The sequence below is a fragment of the Lontra canadensis genome, unplaced genomic scaffold, assembly GCF_010015895.1.
Source record: "Lontra canadensis isolate GAN:19392208 unplaced genomic scaffold, GSC_riverotter_1.0 scaffold28, whole genome shotgun sequence".
NCBI lineage: Eukaryota > Metazoa > Chordata > Mammalia > Carnivora > Mustelidae > Lontra > Lontra canadensis.
This window is the reverse complement of record NW_022631022.1, coordinates 9,060,688-9,079,689: the sequence shown is the minus strand read 5'-3', so window position 1 is coordinate 9,079,689 and position 19,002 is coordinate 9,060,688. Positions and strand designations below refer to the sequence as shown.

Below are 19,002 nucleotides of genomic sequence, written 5' to 3'. Positions count from 1 at the left end.
GCTCTCTGCTCAGCGGGGAACCTGCTTCCTCCTCTCTCTCTCTGCCTGCCTCTCTGCCTACTTGTGATCTGTCAAATAAATAAATAAAATCTTAAAAAAAAAAAAAAAGTTCCCCTTTGCCATGAAGGGGCCTATCTTCTAGGACTTGCCTCATGGTTAAAGAGAACATTCCAGTGAAATGAGGCATCTGGTCAACTTATTGGATTCAAAGGGGTTGTGTCTAGAATGTATCCAAGGAAGATCTAAATCTACTTATGTGAAAAACACAGATTTTATAAAGCCATGAAAAAAAAAAACAACCCTACAACAAAACAACAAGTCCAACAATTTTTTTCACAGAATGAGTGAGGACAGAATTATCACATCAAGAAATAAATGCTTAGGAAATACTAAGCTTCCCAGTAGTCATGCCAAGTAAAATCCATATAGAAATCTATAAAAAGAGGCATACTTTTCCTTTGTTCTAGGTCCAATAAATACTTGTTCCATGAATTTCTAAGTAAGGAACATAGAACATCATAACTTTTGCAGCAACTAAATGCATGTCATATAGGACTAGTGTTATATTAAATTTTAGTAGAGGGGCGCCTGGGTGGCTCAGTGGGTTAAGCCTCTGCCTTCGGCTCAGGTCATGGTCTCAGGGTCCTGGGATCGAGCCCCGCATCGGGCTCTCTGCTCAGCAGGAAACCTGCTTCCCTTCCTCTCTCTCTCTGCCTGCCTCTCTGCCTACTTGTGATCTCTGTCTGTCAAATAAATAAATAAAATCTTTAAAAAAAAATAAATTTTAGTAGAAAGACAAGGGAAAGAGGTAGGTCATGAAAAACAGGAGTTGGAGGGATATAATTTACAAAATCTTCTAGAGACTTGAATTGATATGGAGGTAAATCTGGACTTTTTTTTTTTTAAGATTTTATTTATTTATTTGACAGAGATAGAGAGCACAAGTAGGCAGAGCAGCAGGCAGAGGGAGAGGGAGAAGCACACTCCCTGCTAAGCAGGGAGCCCAATGCAGGGCCCCCTCCCAGGACCCTGGGATCATGACCTGAGCTGAAGGTAGATGCTTAACCGACTGAGATACCCAGGCACCCTGTAAATCTGGGACCTTAATGGTGTTTGTAAGTGACAAGAGTTCCATTCTCTATGACTAACAGCCACGTTTGTGGTAGAAATTCCAGGGTAAAAAACAAAACAAAACACTGTATTTTTTTGTCAGCAGATGGACATAGTGGTCCCGGGGAGGAAGTAGGCTTGCTTATCAGAGAACTATAAAGTTAAGTACTGAGAGCCTAATGAATATTTTGGCAGTGCTCCTGGTCCTGATTTTTGATGAGTGTGCATAATAGAAAATGGAAGTGGAAAGACAAGGTGAGCTCTTAAATTAATTGAGTAAATTATATTGAACCTTAATGTCATGGACTAGAATGTAGCTTATTAAATGTTATCTGAGGTTACCTCTGAAAAAATTAGGTGTGATATTACAAGCAAAGCTTCTTTCCCAGATTTCTCAGCTTTTGAACAGAGTGGACTTGTCGATATCAGAGCAAAGCACCAAACTGAAGATGTCCCACAGAGACAGTAACCACCAGCTTCAACTTCTGGATACAAAGTAAGTAGTCAACTAACAGACTTCTTTGGGGGTTGAAGTTCCTGGGAAGCCTATTCCGTAGCACAGTTTTTTTCATCTTCACTTTTATTTATTGCACAAAACAAAGTAAAAACAGTCATGAAAGTTAAGAGGAAAACTTTCCCTGTAGCATGTTGCCACTTTACATGCATTATTGTTTTTAGCAGTTGGCTTATAATCTGTCTTGTCATGCAGTAAATATATCTTGAGTGCTGGCCTAGGTGCTGAGCATCCAGAAATTAAGAATAGACTCTGTTCTTATCTTTGTAGAGGATATCCTATCCTGTGGAGCTTGTAGTCTAGGGAGTGGATAAGCGTTCATCAAATAATGACTTGAGGGAGTGTGAGCTGTATTATTACTAATGGTGATCATTGCTTTGAAGGAAAGGCACATGGTTGTGGTAGGCTGCATAATAGTCCCCAAATATCACCATGTCCTAGTCCCTGTGAATATGTTACCTTATCTGGCAAAAAGGGACTTTGCAGATGTGATTAAGAATGTTAGGATGGGTACTTACCGTGGGTTACCAGGGAGACCCGATGTAACCTCTGAGTGTCTGTAAGAGGGAGGCAGGAGGGGCAGAGTCATGAGAGAAGAGCACGGCGTGATGGAGGAAGCGGGGGTGGGGGGGAGGCGCTTTGAAGATAAGGAAGGGACCACAAGCCACAAAACACAGGCAGCCACCAGCAGCTGAAAAAATGGCAAGGCAGTGATTCTCCTGAGAGCTTCCGAAGGAACCAGCCCTGCTTGCACCTCGACTTTAGTCCAGTGAAACTGATTTTAGATCTCTGACCTCCAGAACTATGAAAGGTTAAGCCACCAAGTTTGTGGTAGTTAGTCACCACAGCCACAGGAAGCTGAAACAGTGGCGCCCTGAGAGTGAAGAACAGAGGCCTGCTGGTGGGGCCTCCTTCCTCAGAAGGCAGTGCTTGAAGTAAGAGCTGAAGAATGAATGGAATTCACTAGCTTGAGGGAGGTGAGAATTTATGGGAGGGAGGGGTGTGGCATCCAAGCAGCTGCAGCCTGGCCCGTGGTGGCTGGAACAGAGAGGGAGGGAAAGTGGAGCCTGGGGAGGAGGCAGGCCTGTGGCCGGGCCTTGTAGCCACATCCAAGGCCTTGGTGTCTAACTTAAGTGCAATAAGGAGCTGGAGGGTTTGAGGCAGATGGGGTGAGAGAATAAGATTTATATCCTATCTTTAAATGGTCTTGGTGGCAATTGGAGAATGGATCGGGCCAAAGCAGAGATGGGGACATCAGCTGGGGGCATGGTTGCGGTAGTAAATTGGGAGAGGTGTGCACTAGGGTGATTGTGACCTAGCCCATTGACACCCTATAATGGGTTATACTTTCCTATTTTGTTACAGTGATGCTTTAAACTGTACTTGCCCATGGGGAAATTCATCATCTGCCCTTCTGCTCAGTCACAAAACCATCTTTTCCTATCATGAATTTTCCCAAGCTTGGCATTTTCCTGCCAAAGCAGAGCCAGTAGTCACTCTAAGTGTTTGTATATGTGTGTGTGTGTATTTGACTTAATATTTATTTTTTAAAGATGATTTCAGTGTAGAACTGTGTTAGAGACGTGGAAATTTTAAATCAATCATCTTCCTGGTTCTTACATCTCATTGTACCATACTTAATGCTGTTTCAGGGTTGTTGCTGAGTTAACAGGAATTCTCTTACGGAAAGCACGTTTCTTTTCCTCTAATTATCTGTAATTATATAATTGTTGAGTTATGTCACCACTTCTCATAGATCCTACAAGCTTGCCAAGTACAGAAAAAAATCTCTTCAATCCTCTTCCTTCCATCACAGAGGAAAAAAATAAACATCTTGGTATTTTTTCCTCTCCAAATTACTTCCTTAGGAGATATTACTAGTCAGCAGACATGAACATCTTTATTTTTCTTCCTACAATTTAAAGTCTGGAAGTCTAGACACAAAAGGCTGTTCACAGGGGAGAGGGGACAAAGCCTGGGGCAGAAGGTCAGACTGGGGACCCAAAAGGTAAACCCCTGGTTGGGTGAACTAGGGAAAAAGCCCATTCCAGGAAGAGAGCCTAAGGAAACTCACCTGTCTAAATCTTGGCTCTGGGTAGAGGTATAAAAGATATTCCTTGAAAATTCAGGACCACAATTCAGCCTTTATTTATTTATAATATTTGTTTATTTTTAAAATAAGCTCTACACCCAACAGGGCTTGAATTCACAACCCCGAGATCAAGAGTCATATGTTCTACTGACAGAGCCAGCCAGCTGCCCCCACAATACCGCCTTTATGTTGATTTAGAGCTAGAATTCCCATTACCCAAGCAGCTTGAAGAAAACCACAGTGGATAATGTAATCTCAGCATAATCCTGTTTGGCGGTGGCCTGAGATGCATGGTGTAAGCAAATGCAAATACTCAGCGTTGGAGGCTTCCCACAAACAGGTGAAGTTCTAAGGAATACAAGTGTGTAATCGGAAATTGTAAAACAAAGGAAGGAAAAAAGCCACATAAGAGATAGAGTCAGAAGAAACAGGAAAAAGCAGATGCAGACAGACATCTAAATATGACATATATGGGAATTATTGGATAAAATAAGTGTATGTGTATGTAGAGACATTTGTATGTTGTGTATATGTATTGTGAGTACACACACACACACACCCCTTTTGAAAAGTGTGACTAAGGAATGAGAGATTATCAAAAGTGGTCTGCCAGAATTGAAAACAAACAAAAAGAACTTCTAGAAAATATGATCACTGAAAATAAAAGTTGTAACCTCTGGCCCCGCCTGATTAGGGAGCCTGCACTGTGACCCCAGGCGGCCTTGGAGCCCACCCTACAGTACTTTCCAGCTTCAGAACCCAGCCCACAGCTCCACCCAGCATGTGGAGCCGACTACTCCCACTTATTTTGTTGAGCATTGCCTGCAGCCTTGCTCAAGCAGGGAACCCAGCCAATAATTCCTCCCCAAAACAGAACGTAGACTGGGGCCTTACCTAAGCATGAAGCCCAGACAGTGAGTGCCTGATCGCAAAACATAGCCACCAGCCCCACCTACCGTAAGGCACAGCTGCTGCTGGCTCCACCTGACCAGGGAGCCCGGCCAGTAACCTCCCTCCATAGTGCAGCACAGCCAGCAGCCTGCCTAGTTGTGGAGCATGGCCTGAGGCCCTGTCTGATCATGAAGCCAACTGAACTTGGAGGCTAGCCAGTAGCAACATTTGTCTGGGAGGTATAGCTTGGGATCCCACTGGATCAGGTGCAGTTGCAGAGCTCAGCCTGCAGCCCGTAATCATGGAGTCCAAATAGAAGCACTGCCCAGCCAGGGAACACAGTCTGAGACCTCAGCCGACCAGAAGTCATTGCCCAGTACAGTTAGTGGCTCTGTTTGATCATGTAGCGTAGCCCAGCAGCCCTGCTTAAATGCAGAGCCCAGCTAGTAGGCCCATCTGACTGCAGAGCCCAGCCAGTGTTTCCCCCCACCCCCTGACCTTAGAGCAGAAGCAGAAGCCCTGTCCAACTAGAAACCTAACAGACACGTAGAACTTTCTATCCAACAGTAGCAGAATACAAATTCCTCTTAAGTGCCCATAGAATACTCTCTAGGACAGATCATATTTTAGGTCACAAAACCAGTCTTTTTTTTTTTTTTTTTTTAAAGATTTTATTTATTTATTTGACAGAAAGAAAGCACAAGCAGGTGGAGCAGCAGGCAGAGGGAAAGGGAGAAGCAGGATTCTTACTGAGCAGGGAGCCCGATGATGCCGACCTTGATCCCAGGACCCTGGAATCATGACCTGAGCTGAAGGCAGATGCTTAACTGACTGAGTCACCCAGGCGCTCCTGACAAAATAAGTCTTAAATAAATTAAAGAAGATCAAAATCATATCAAGTATCTTTTATGACTACAATGGCATGAAACTAGAAATCAATAATAGGAGGAAAATTGGAAATTTCACAAATATGTGGAAATCAAACAACACACTCCTGAACAACAGATGGCTCAAAGAAAATCACAAGGGAAATTCAGAAAATCTTGAAATAATTGAAATAATTATGAGATGCAGCCAAAGCACTTTTATGAGGAAAGGTTGCAGTAATAAATGCCTACATTAAGAAAAAGGAAAGATCTTGAAAGATCTTGAAAGATCTTGAACCTAAATTTATACCTCAAGGAATTAGAAAACAAAGAACAAACTAAGAACAAAAATAGCAGGAGGAAGGAAATAATAAAGATTAGGCCAAAATTAAATGAAATAGAGCATAGAAAACAATAGAAAAACAATGGGATGGGGCAACTGGGTGGCTCAGTAAGTTAAGTCTCTGCCTTTGGCTCAGGTCATGATCTCAGGGTCCGGAGATCGAGCCCCATATCGGGCTCTCTGCTCAGTGGGGAGCCTGCTTTCCCCTCTTTCTCTGTCTGCTGCTCTGCCTACTTGTGATCTCTCTCTCTAATAAATAAATAAGATAATAAGATAAATAAATAAGATAATAAATAAGAAAAAAGAAAAACAATGGGAAAAAAATTAATTAAACTAATTGTTGAATTTTTTTTTTTTTAAAGATATACCACATTGGGAGCACCTGGGTGGCTTAGTGGGTTAAGCCTCTGCCTTTGGCTCAGGTCATGATCTCAGGGTCCTGGGATCGAGCCCTGTATCGGGCTTTCTGCTCAGCAGGGAACCTGCTCCCCACCCCTGCTCCTGCCTCTCTGTCTACTTGTGATCTCTCTCTCTCTCTGTCAAATAAATAAAAGTAAAATCTTTAAAAAAAAAAAAAAAGATACACCACATTGAAAAACCTTTAGGCAGACTAACCAAGGGGGAAAAAAAAGAAGACTCAAATAAAATTACAAATGAAAGAGGAGACATTATAACTGTTAGCACAGAAGTACTAATGATCATAAGAGACTACCATTAACAATCATGTGCCAACAAATTAGATAACTAGAAGAAATGGATAAATTCCTGGAGACATAAAACCTATCAAGACAGAATCAGAAGAAAAAGAAAATCTGAACAGACTAATAACAAGTAAGGAGATTGAATCACAGTCCAAAACTTCCCAACAAAGAAAAGCCCAGGATCAGAAGGCTTCAAGGATGAATACCACCAAAATTTAAAGCAGAATTAATACCAATCATTCTCAAACACTTCCAAAAAATTAAAAAGGAAGAAACACTTCTAAACTCATTTTATAAATCCAGCATTACCATGGTACCAAGGACAGGCCAATATCCCTGATGAACACAGATGTAAAAATTCTGAACAAAATGCTAATGAACCAAATTAAAAGGATCTTACACCATGATCAAGTGGCATTTATCCCTGGGATGCAAGGATGGTTTGATATAGGCAAATCAATAAATGTGATACACTACATTAACAGAATGAAGGATTAAAAAAATCATGATTATCTCAATAATGTGGAAAAGGCATTTGACAAAATTTGATATCCTTTTTGTGATAAAGACTTCCAACGAACTGGTTATAGGAAGAATGTATTTTGACATAATAAAGGGCATATATGACAAGCCCATAGATAATAATCTACTCAGCAGTGAAAAGCTAAAAGCTTCTCTAAAATCAGGAACAAGGTGGGGGTGTTCACTCTCCCCACTCATGTTGAACACAGTACTGGAGGTCCTAGCCAGGGCACTTAGGCAAGAAAAAGGAATAAAAGGCATCCAAATCAGAAAAAGAGAAGTAAAATTATCCCCGTTTACAGATGGTGTGATCTTATATAGAGACACTCTAAAGACAACATCAGAACACTGTTAGAATAATGAATGCATTAAAGTCGTGGTGCTCTCTGGCCAGTCTTCATGGTCAGGCAGGGCTGCAGGCTGAGCTCCACAATGCATGGGACTGGGGGTTGGCTTTCTGCCCAGATAAGGTCCAGAAGCTTTTTTTATAGTGGCATGGCCCTGGAAGTTGTACCTGCCACTCTTACATGTGTCCCATTGCTGAAGCTGGTCACATGGCCGCACATAGCTGCAAGAGAGGCTGGGGACATAGTCTTTGGTCAGCCACACATCTGAGGATTTCTTAATAGGAAAGAAGAGGAAAAGAGGTAGAGCAGATAATTAGGGTCTTCTACCACGGTGTCCATTTTATTATTACTGTTATTATTTAAGTCATGTGTTCTTTCCTACTTTTATTCCATTTCATAAAAAATGAATACAAAAGTAATGAAGGGAAATTAGCCAGCATGGAGTATTATTTGGAAAGGATCAGGACCAGAGGAATGGAGGGTGTTTTTTTTTTTTTTTTTTTTTTTTTTTTCCTTTCAGTTTGCTTTTTTGGTTTAAATTAGGAAATATCTCTATGGGGCAAGAGCAATTTGGAGAACATTCTAGAGAAAGGCAGTCAGGCTCTAGTCCTGGGAGAGAACAGGGAGAAGGAGGAAGAGCCCAGGGAAGGAGGAGGCTGGAAGTGTGTCTTCTGAGCCAAGAGCACTGGGCACCCTGGGAAGGCAGAAATGAGCACCTGGCGTGGCTGTGTATCACTCTGACACCTCCACACCCTCTCCATCAGGTCTTCAGCAGTAGGAAGTATTATCAGGTGCTTGTCTGTTGTATCCTCCTTCCCTGTCCCCCACCCCTATCCCCAATTTAGTGCTAAGGGCAATTCTAAAGGGAAGGTAAGCTTGTAATTCTGAGGGAGCCAAGGTTCATGCTGACATATTTATGAGAAATTTGATAGAGACTGAAGTTGTATGTTGTAATTTTATGGTTGTTTTACGTCTAACTTGCTGATTTTCTTATTTTAGATTTAAAGGTACGATTGAGGAACTCAGTAATGAGATTTTATCTGCACGGAATTGGTTGCAACAGGAACAAGAACGGATAGAGAAAGAACTTTTACAGAAAATTGATCAGCTTTCCTTGGTCGTTAAGGAAAACAGTGTAGGTATTGATGTATGGCATAATATAGTAAAGTTATTCAGCGGAGATCTGCAATGTTCGTGAATAATCCCTACCAACTTAGCATTGATTGATTTAGCACCACATTAAGCTGCTCAGTTGTTCTTGCCTTAGAATCCTTTCGTTTTTCTATGTTTGTTATAAAGAGAGCACTTAGGCTTGTTTTGGTTAATAAAGGCAAAGTAGAAAATTTCAGCACTTTCAGCTAAGGTGAATTTAAGTCAAGACCTTCATGAACCAAATTGACCACCTGCATTTCTAAGTAAAACTAACTACAAACTTCATTCTACTTTGGTTGAATTTCATCATCTGGAAAACACAGTGTCGACTAGGTTTCTCCCGCTCAGCCCCTCTGTCCCACTATAACCACAGGATGCAGAGTCATGGACAGTATGTCAACAAAATCTACCCTTTTTCCCCTCCATTTTCCTTCTACTTTTGCCCCACTCTCCCAGAGAATGAAGGCTTGCAGAACTGCTCAAAAACCGTCAGGAAAGCCTTGCTTGTAGAGTATTCAAAAGCTCTGAAACTGGTATTTGTCAGCAAATATTTTTTTGGTTTGGTGATTTAGCCTGACCATCTTCCTCTCCCTCCTCTTTTCTTGCACTGCTTCCTCCTATTGGACTTGGATGAAGCAAAAGCATCTGGAGCAATTTCCATGTCTGACTCTGCTGTTTCTCAGGGCTGAGCTGCTCTCCAAGCAGACTGCATTGTACAACATCAAGAGAGCTAGGTCGTGCAGTAGTCCACTTACAGCTCTGTTTATAGTCTTGACCTCCAAAGCTTACCCACGGATGCAGATTCCCGTAAAAACCAGGCATGTTGGAAAGAAAAGAAAATATTTAATATTTCAAATATTTCTTTAAGTGCTCTCCCATTTTTATCAGATCTACTGGTTGATTTACTTAGATTCATACTACTACGTTTTTAGGTTTCTGTGGTCTTTGGATAACTTTATTTTTACATGTGGATTGGTTAATAACTAACAGTAAACCCCAGGATAATAGTAGCTTTAATAAGACAGCATCGTATTTCTCTTTCACATAAAAGCTATCTGGGGATAGGGAATGCAGGACTGATGTGGTAGCTTATCATTCCTCAACAACCCATGATTCTTCTGGCTCAACTCTGCCAATTCTAGAGAGTGACCCTTGTTCTCATAGTTCAAGGTGGCCACTAGTGCTCCAGCCATTACGTCTGAATTCCAGGAACAGAAGGAAGCCAAAAGGGGCAAGGATAGGCCTCAGCTGCCTTTTAGCTTTTCCTAGAAGCTGCCACACACCCTCTACTTATATCTCGTTGGCCAGAACTTCATCTTTATGGCCAAACTAAACTCAGGAGACAGCAGAAAATGTAGTCTTAATTCTGGATGAGCTTACAACCAGCTGAAAATCAGGGGTCTGTTAAGGAAACAGGAGAGTGGATGGTTGAGCAAGCAACAAGCCACCTTTGTGATCCTCTTCCCTGCAGATTGTTGTTAAATGATACTATGACTGATGCAGGTACAGGATAGACTTTCCTTTTGGAATAACCAGGTGCAATTCTTCTCATGGATCTCAGGGAGCCAGCGAAAGAGACATGGAGAAGAAGCTCAGCCAGATGTCAGCCAGACTTGACAAAATAGAAGAAAGTCAGAAGAAGAATATGGAAGTGCAGAGAACAAAACAGGAAGAGGAGAAAGTGCATGGGCGCATCAGCAAGCTGGAGTTACAGATGAATGAGGACATGAAGGAAATGAAAGCAGAAGTTGATGCTGGTAGGCCAAAAAGCAGATGGCTCTCATGGGCTATTTTCTTTTCTTTTCTCTCCTTTTTTTAAATTGTTAGCCTTTATTCTTTTTTTAAAATGTTTTTTTTTTTTAGATTCAATTAGTTAACATATGCTATATTATTAGTTTCAGAGGTAGAGGTCAGTGATTCATCATTTTTCTATAATATCCTGTGCTCATTACATCACATGTCCTTCTTAGTGTCCATCATCCAGTTACCCCATCCTCCAACCCCCACCCCCCTCCAGCAACCCTGTTTGTTTCCAATGATTAAGAGTCTCTTATGGTTGGTCTCCCTCTCTGATTTCCTCTTATTTTATTTGTTCTTTTCTTCCCCGTGTTCATCTGTTTTGAGATGAGTAAGATCATATCAGTGAGATCCACGTAACAGTGAGATCATATGATAATTGTCTTTCTCTGATTGACTTATTTTGCTTGGAATAATACCCTCTAGTTCCATCCATATCATTGCAGATGGCAAGATTTCATTTTTTTGATGGCTGAGTAGTATTCTATTGTATGTGTGTGTGTATATATATATATATCTTCTTTATCCATTCATCTGTCAGTGGACATTTGGGCTCTTTCCATAGTTTGGCTATTGTGGACATTGCTGCTATAAACATTGGGGTGCACGTGCCCCTTCGGATCACTACATTTGTATCTTTGGAGTAAATACTCAGTAGTGCAATTGCTGAGTCATAGGTAGCTCTATTTTCAACTTTTTTTCAACTTATAATTGTATTTCTTCAGTGTTGGTTGTGATCTCTCCTCTTTCATTCATGATTTTATTTACTTGGGTCTTGTCTCTTTTCTTTTTAGTAAGTCTAGCAGGGAGTTATCAATCTTATTCTTTCAAAGAACCAGCTCCTCGTTTCATTGATCTGTTCTACTCTTTTTTTGGTTTCTATTTCATTAATTTCTGCTCTAATCTTTATTAATTCTTTTCTCCTCCTGGGTTCAGGTTATTTTTACTGTTCTTTCTCCAGCTCTTTTAGGTGTAAGATTAACTTGTGTATTTGAGATCTTTCTTGTTTCTTGAGAAAGGCTTATATTGCCATATACTTCCCTCTTACAACCACCTTTCCTGCATCCCAAAGGTTTTGAACAATTCTGTTTTCATTTTCGTTTGTTTCCATGAATTTTTTCAATTCTTCTTTAATTTCCTGGTTGACCCATTTATTCTTTAGTAGGATGCTCTTTAGCCTCCATGTATTTGAGTTCTTTCCAACTTTCCTCTTGTTGTTGAGTTCCAGTTTGAAAGCATTGTGGTCCAAAAATATGCAGGGAATGATCCTAGTCTTTTGGTACCAGTTGAGACCTGATTTGTGACCCAGGATCTGATCTATTCTGGAGAATGTTTCCTGTGCACTCGAGAAGAATGTATATTCTGTTGCTCTTGGGTAGAATGCTCTGAATATATCTGTGATGTCCATCTGGTCCAGTGTGTTATTCAAAGCTGTTGTTTCCTTGTTGATCATCTGCTTAGATGATTTGTTTATTGCAATGAATGGGCTATTAAAGCCCCCTACTATTACTATATTATTATCTATGTGTTTCTTTAATTTTGTTATTAATTGGTTTATGTAATTGACTGCCCCCATGTTAGGGGCATAAATATTTACAATTGTTAGATCTTCTTGTTGGATAGACGCTTAAATTATGACATAGTGTCTCTCCTCATCTCTTATTACAGTCTTCAGTTCAAAATCTAATTTGTCTGGGGACACCTGGGTGGCTCAGTTGGTTACGTGTCTGGCTTCAGCTCAGGTCATGATCCCAGGGTCCTGGCATCGAGTCCTGCATTGGGCTCATTGCTCAGTGGAGAGCCTGCTTCTTCTGCCTGCCCCTCCCCCTGCTTCTGCTCTCTCTGTCTTTCTCTCTCTCTCTGACAAATAAATAAATAAAATCTTTAGGGAAAAAATTCTAATTTGTCTGGTATAAGGATTGCCTTTTTGATTTCTATTTTTTAGATTTTAGTTCTTTTATTTCTTCAGAAAGGGATTCTCTAGTGTCTTCTTTGCTTTTTCTAAACTAGTATCTTTATAACCATTATTCTAAACTCCATTTTCGACATCTTACTTGTATCCATACTGATTAGGTCCCTGGCAGTCAGTACTGCCTCTTGTTCTCTTTTTGGAGATGAGTGTTTCCATCTTGTTGTTCTGTGCAGAGATGAACAGATGAACATGAGAAAAAAAATACTAAAATGGCAACAACAACCCAAGAGAAATATACGCTAAACAAATGAGAAGAAACCCAAAACTGAAAAGAAGAAAATTCTTAAAAAGGATATAATCAGATGGGTGAACAGAACAGAGCACTATACTATATCCTGAGTGTATTTTGGTTGGTTTATTAGAAGAAACTACATCCCAAACTTGTAAAGAAAGAAGAACTTATATACTTACAAAAATAAGATTAAATACATTTAAAGGATAGAATTATACAATTACATTCTTGTAATTGTAAAGATGAAAATGCAAAAAGACTTTAACAAAAAAAAAAAAAAAAGAGAGAGAGAATATGATCAGTCAGTGAAGAGAATAGAGCCATACACTAGATTCTGGGTGTATTTTGGTCTGTTTGTTAGAAGAAACTGCATCCCAAAATTCTAAAGAAAGAAATACACACACACACACACACACACATAAAAATAAAAATGAAATACAATGAAAGGATAAAATGTAACTGTAAAAATGAAAATAAAAAAGATTTTTAAAAAATTAGTTGATAAAATAAGAAATTGGTAGGGGATGTCTAGGTGGCTCAGTTGGTTAAGTGTCTGCCTTCAATTCAGGTCATGATCCCAGAGTCCTGGGATTGAGTTCCACATTGGCCTCCTTGCTCAGCATGGAGCCTGCTTCTACCTCTGCCTGCCACCACCCCTTCCCCATTTGTGCTTGCTCTCTCTGACAAATAAATAAAATCCTTTAAAAAATAAGAAATAAATTGAAAAAGAGAAAAAAATTAATATTGAGAGACTAAAGAATCGTGGGGAAAAAATAATGAATTCTATATGCTATATTCTCCTAGCGCTGGAGTTTTGCAGTTCTCTATGGTATGTAAACTTGGTTTTAGCCAGATGTTCCTGCTGATCTTCTGGAGGAGGGGCCTGTTGTGCTGATTCTCAGGTGTCTTTGTACCACCGTTGCCAAGGGGCCAGGCTAAGTAATCTGCTCCTGTTTACTCTCTATGGCTTTTGTTTCCTGAAGGCTTTCAACCTTTAGAGGCTGAGAATGAAAATGGCGGCCTCCCAGTCTCCAACCCTGTAACCAGAAGCTCAGGGCCCCACTCCTCAGTGAGCCCTCAGGGAAAAGCAGTCAGTCACTCCCCTCTCCCTGGTCTCCATCTGCTCTCTGTGCTTACCCAGCCTGTGACTGAGCGTTTCTGTCTCAGGCACATGACTCCATTTCCTGTCTCCAAGTCCTGCAAACTCTTGTGGCACGCACCTGCACTGCTTCTCCCAGTGAAGGAAGAGGGGTCTCACCTCTATTTGCTGCTTCCTGAACCTATGCTTGGAGAGTGGTCACCCAACTATGCCACAGTTCATGGTTTATGGCAACCCTGAGCTGAGAGCCCATTCCTGGGCTTCCTGATTCCAGCCAGCTTCCCTGCTCTGATGCCTGGGAGCTCTGCCACTCTCGGCTTCTCCTGGTCTTCCTGTGACCCCGGGGATCCTGAGACCACACTGCCCTACCTAGGATCCCATCCCACTTCCCCTCCTGAGTGATTCTCAGGCAGGGATGTCCCTCACCGGAGCAAACTTCTAAAAGTTCCTATTTTGTGCTCCGCTGCTATATCACTTGCCAGTAGTTGGCTGACAGAGGCTCCCAACCCCCGCAGTTATCTTCCCACATATTGCCTTGGATTCATTTCTCTGCACCTCCTACCTTGCAGAAAGTGGTCCCTTTTCTATTTGTAGAGTTGCAGGTATTCTTTTCTTAGCTCTGTGGTTGAGTTCACAGGGGTTCAGAATGTTTTGATAGCCGTCTAGCTGAATTCCTGGGACCAGATGAAACTATGGTCTCCTACTCCTCTGCCATCTTGGACTCCTACCCATGGGTTATTTTCAGTGGGATCTGAAAACCAGGTAATGAGCGTCCCCCTCAACTACCTGTGATCCCAGCTAACAGTAATCACAGTGAGATGTCCTTAGGTGATTTTCTAAGTAGCTGTGCTGTATTGAATTAAAGCGTTGTTTCAGCTCTAAATACATAGAAAGTCACCACGAGGGACGGGCACACAAATGAACATTGCTCAGTTTGTAGCTGAAGTGCACTTTCTTTCATGCCATCTGCAGGTTCGTTTCTGTTCATAGCCATGATCATTATGTCTCAGAAATGAACCTCTATTTTGACATGGCTTTTGAAGGCTTAATGTGGGCAGTATGCTACCATGGCAGCGAATGATTTTCCTCCTCTCCAAAGTCAACAGGGCCCATTAATTCACATTTGTTTAGAAGAAAGTTGTAAAGCTGATTTCCAGGTTTCTTGTACTGTCACGTATAAAGGACTGGTTAGACTGGCTGACACTGTGAGCTTAGGAATACAGTCCTGGAACCAGTACGTGGAAGTTACTTGAAGACACGTTCTAACTCAGCATGAGGCAGGAGTATCCTCGGGTAATGGGTCCTAAAAAGACACTGGTGACTTGTGATCCTGAGAGCTCTTTGTGACTGAACATGTTCAAGTGGAAGCTGGTTGGTTATGGTCAGGAAAGACAAGACAGTCTTACAGTGACAGTCTTACAGTGTGACGAGGGGCGCTGCATTATCTCCTAGCTCCTTCCAATTCTAAGATTCCATAATTTTCTTCTGCAGAATCTACTTTGGCCCACATGGAAATAAACGTAGTTCGTTATCCCAAGAATAGTTTTGTTGTCACTACCAAAAGTTTATTATTTTATTTTAATTAGAAGTCACAGAGGTACCTGGGTGGCTCAGTTGGTTAAACGTCTACCTTCCACTCAGGTCATAATCTCAGGGTCCTGGGATCAAGCCCTGCATCAGGATCCCTGCACGGTGGGGAGCCTGCCACTCCCCTTGCTTGCATACCCTCTCTCTCTGACAAATGAATAAATAAAATCTTAAAAAAAAAAAAGAAGTAGAAGACACAGCTCAATTTATTCATTGAAGAACTTGTGAAGATAAAAATGAATTTTTTTCTTTGTCTTTGGGGCTATTAGAATATGGTACATGAATATTTCATCAGTGTTTAACTTCGCATCATTCCTTGAGGGGTTCGTTCCCTTCTATTCAACATGCCATTGAGGTGGTTAACATTCATCTAATAAGAAGGGCAGATAAACTTTTTAAAAATAAAAAGATTTACTTTTTCCTACTCCAAAAACAATATTTCTTGTTTTCTTAATAGGATATAAGAAAGCACAAAATATTTTTTGAAACCCTCATAACTTCTCTCACCCGGGGTCATCTTTATATATGTCATTTTATACATATATGTGCTTTTTCAAGTAAAAGCTCATACCATACATTTTTCACCTACTCTTTTACATGTTGTATCTTTCTATTCAATAAGAATGTTATTTTTAATAAGTAATATTTATTCCTTATATGACATGAATTGTCAATAGAGAATATTTTCTGAGAGAAAATTCTTCCTTTCCTCCTAAAGATTTATTTATTTTTAGAGAGAGAGAGAGAGAGAGCATGAGAGCATGAGTGGGAGGGGCTGAGGGAGAGACTCAGTGCTGAGCATGGAGCCCGACACAGGGCTTGAGCCCAAGACCCTGAGATCATGACCTGAGCTGAAATCCAGAGTTGGACCCTCAACCAACCAACTGAGCTACCCAGGTGCCCCTGAGAGAAAATTCTGAATTTACTAATGAAGATGAGAACTTTTAAACATGTATTTTAAAAACCCATAGAAATACAGAGTAATATGAAATGCTTTTGGGGTGGGGAATTTTTTTCTTTTGTTTTGCTTTTTATTTTGAAATTATTTCAAATTTAGAAAAACTGTAAGAATAGTCCAAAAACTATTCATCTTTCATAGAGACTAACCAATTGTTAACATTTTGGAAATTTTCTTTATCTCATTGGGTGATGGGAGCACGTGGGCACGCGCGCCTCTGTGTATGTGTGTGTGTAAATATAATTTTTTCCCCTAGGTCATTTGGGAATAAGTTGCAGAAGTTACGATGCCTTTTTACTCCTTTATTATTTCAATCTATATGCCCTTAGGACAGGGCCATTCTCTTAAATAACTATAGTCCAGTGAAATATTGATGAAAATTTTTTCAATATTCAGCTTTCACTGTTGTTTCCATTATAGCAGACCTTCCCTGGTCTAGGTTCTATTCCAGAATCATACAGCATAGACAATTGTCATATTTCTTTATTTAGTGAATTTTAATATGGATCAGTTCCTCAGTGATATTACATCATTAAAGAATCCAGGCCAAAAAAGAATCCCGGCCAGTGTTTTGTGGAATGTCAGTTTGGGCCTGTTTGCTTCCTCTTAATTAGTTTCAGGTAGTGCATTTTGACAGAAATGCCACAGAAGCAGGGTGTCCCTCACTTATCAGGGAACCTTATCAGGGGTATGTGATGTTGGTTTCTCCTGGTATTGGTGAAGTTAGCTTTGATAGCCTTGGTTAAAGCGGTACCTGCCAGACTTCTCCGTTGTAATAGTTCCCTCCCCGCTTTGTAATTAGAAAGCAATCTGTAGGGAGATACTATAAAACTGTGTAACTATCCTGTCCCCTCTCATACTTTTACTCCAGTAGTCTTAGCATCTATTGATAATTTTTGCCCAAATCAGCTATTACTATATGCTGTAAAATTTGACGCAACATTGTATTTTAATATTAACTCTTGCAAAATTTACCTCTTCTTAAAGGGTTTACGGCCATCTATGAAAGCATAGGATCCCTCAGGCAAGTTCTGGAAGCCAAGATGAAGTTGGACAAGGACCAGCTGCAGAAGCAAATCCAGCAGATGCAGAAGCCAGAGCCCCCCATGTGAGGGGAGCTGGGACAAGGACCTCACAAGTGGTTTTGCTGGTGGGGCGAGAGCCAGGTGCCGCCATGGCCAGGCGGTCACTGCCTTCAGGAGTGTTCTATTCATGGCGTGCATGTGCCAAGCAATGTGTTTTCATGGGTCTAAATGTTTACCTTAAGTCTCGAAAACACTTCCTTTAAAAGTATTAAGTACAATTTTTGCCACACTCTTTCATTTCTCTAAATTCAATGGAATATCCTCCCGGCCCCTAGATTTGGAAAGGCTTTTGTCCCTCTTCATTTTATGAATGAAAAGACTTAACGACTTTCCTTCAATGCTTGACGCTCTAGCCAAGACTTTACTATTTTGAAAAATGTCATGGTGATTTTTTTTTTTTAATTAAGAAACTAATGAATTGTCACAGGAATGTGTTAGCTCCTCACCCTAAATTAAGAGAATGTCCTGGTAGATTAGAATTCAATCCTTTAGTCCATATTTGGATTTTATTAATGTTATCTGTGCATTTCTTACATGGTTTCCTTCTTGTAAATCTTCTGTCTTTTGTAGGGAGAAGGGATTTAACTTTTGGAGAACCACCCCCCCACCCCCACCACCATTTGTGTAATGAAGATAGCTTAAAGATTGATAACTGCCATATACATTGCAAATTAAAATGGAAACTTAAGACAATTATCTAGCTATACAAGGCACAATATCTGCATCTACCACCTACTTATACCAGGTTTTAATATTGAAAACTTTTTTCAATTATCTACAGCCTGTATAGTGATAGCCATATATTTAGTAATGGAATGGTGGTTAATAGTCTGTTTATTGCACAATCAATTGTAAATCATAATAGGATGTGAGAATTTTTCAGGCTTTATGATCTCCTCTAAATGTTTCCAAAATTGGCACAAAGTGCTAAATAAGGTTTATATATACTTGTAACTGTATCCTGTGCCTTGGTTTTACCACGTCAATGCACTGTATCCTCAAAAAGTTTTACAGACAAAATAGAAGGCATGATAATACATCAGAATTATGATGTAAAAATGGGATCCTATGTAATTTTTAAATGTTCTAAAAATTTTATCACTGTTAAGACATTAGTTGTTCAGTATTATTAATGAAATAGAAATTCATACTTTTGTATGGACAGAGAATCAAATTGATATTGCATTTATAACACTGTCAAGAAACTTTCATTTTGAGCAGCCTTGTAGATAGTGGGTGTTTTCTTTTCAATCGCCATATTTGATGAGTCATTGAAAATTGGCGCCAGTGAAATTGTTCACCTGTGTTCGTACAAACCAATGGTGAGACACACACTGTTCTAAACTGTGAGGGTGCCCAGGAAAAAGAAAACAATTCTTTAAAGAATTTTTTAAAAAATTGTTTTTGTTTGCCAAGGACTCAGGAAAATTAAAGTATTTTCTATTTTTAGGATAAATCATAAATGAAACATGTAACTGGCTATTACTGTTTACCCATATAAAATATGCTGCTAAAGTAATAGTATTTTACAACTTCAGTGGCTGGACAAAAATTCTTTTAAAATTTGGACCTGAGAAATCCTATAAGGAATATGTCATCCAACATGTAGTTCCTTAACTTTGTCACAATTCTTTGCATCTCTATATAGGAAGACGATTTCCACTTAACAGTGAAAAAACAAAGGGGAATGCTCTTTTGCAATCAGAAAGTGAATTTCTTTTTGTGACAGAGTAA

At 40.2% G+C, this 19,002-nt stretch overlaps 1 protein-coding gene across 2 annotated transcripts in view; it reads left to right on the top strand.

The window, feature by feature from the left end:
• The window catches only part of FAM81A (family with sequence similarity 81 member A), a 75,172-nt gene extending 56,676 nt beyond the window's left edge, over positions 1-18,496 (top strand). For both annotated transcript variants that reach the window (XM_032864824.1, XM_032864825.1), the window contains exons 6-9: positions 1,500-1,606; positions 8,386-8,521; positions 10,100-10,295; positions 17,171-18,496. In XM_032864824.1, coding sequence (XP_032720715.1) covers positions 1,500-1,606; positions 8,386-8,521; positions 10,100-10,295; positions 17,171-17,295 — 564 coding nt within the window. In that variant the 3' untranslated portion in view covers positions 17,296-18,496. The remainder of the gene's footprint in view (positions 1-1,499; positions 1,607-8,385; positions 8,522-10,099; positions 10,296-17,170) is intronic.
• Positions 18,497-19,002: the final 506 nt, after the last annotated feature.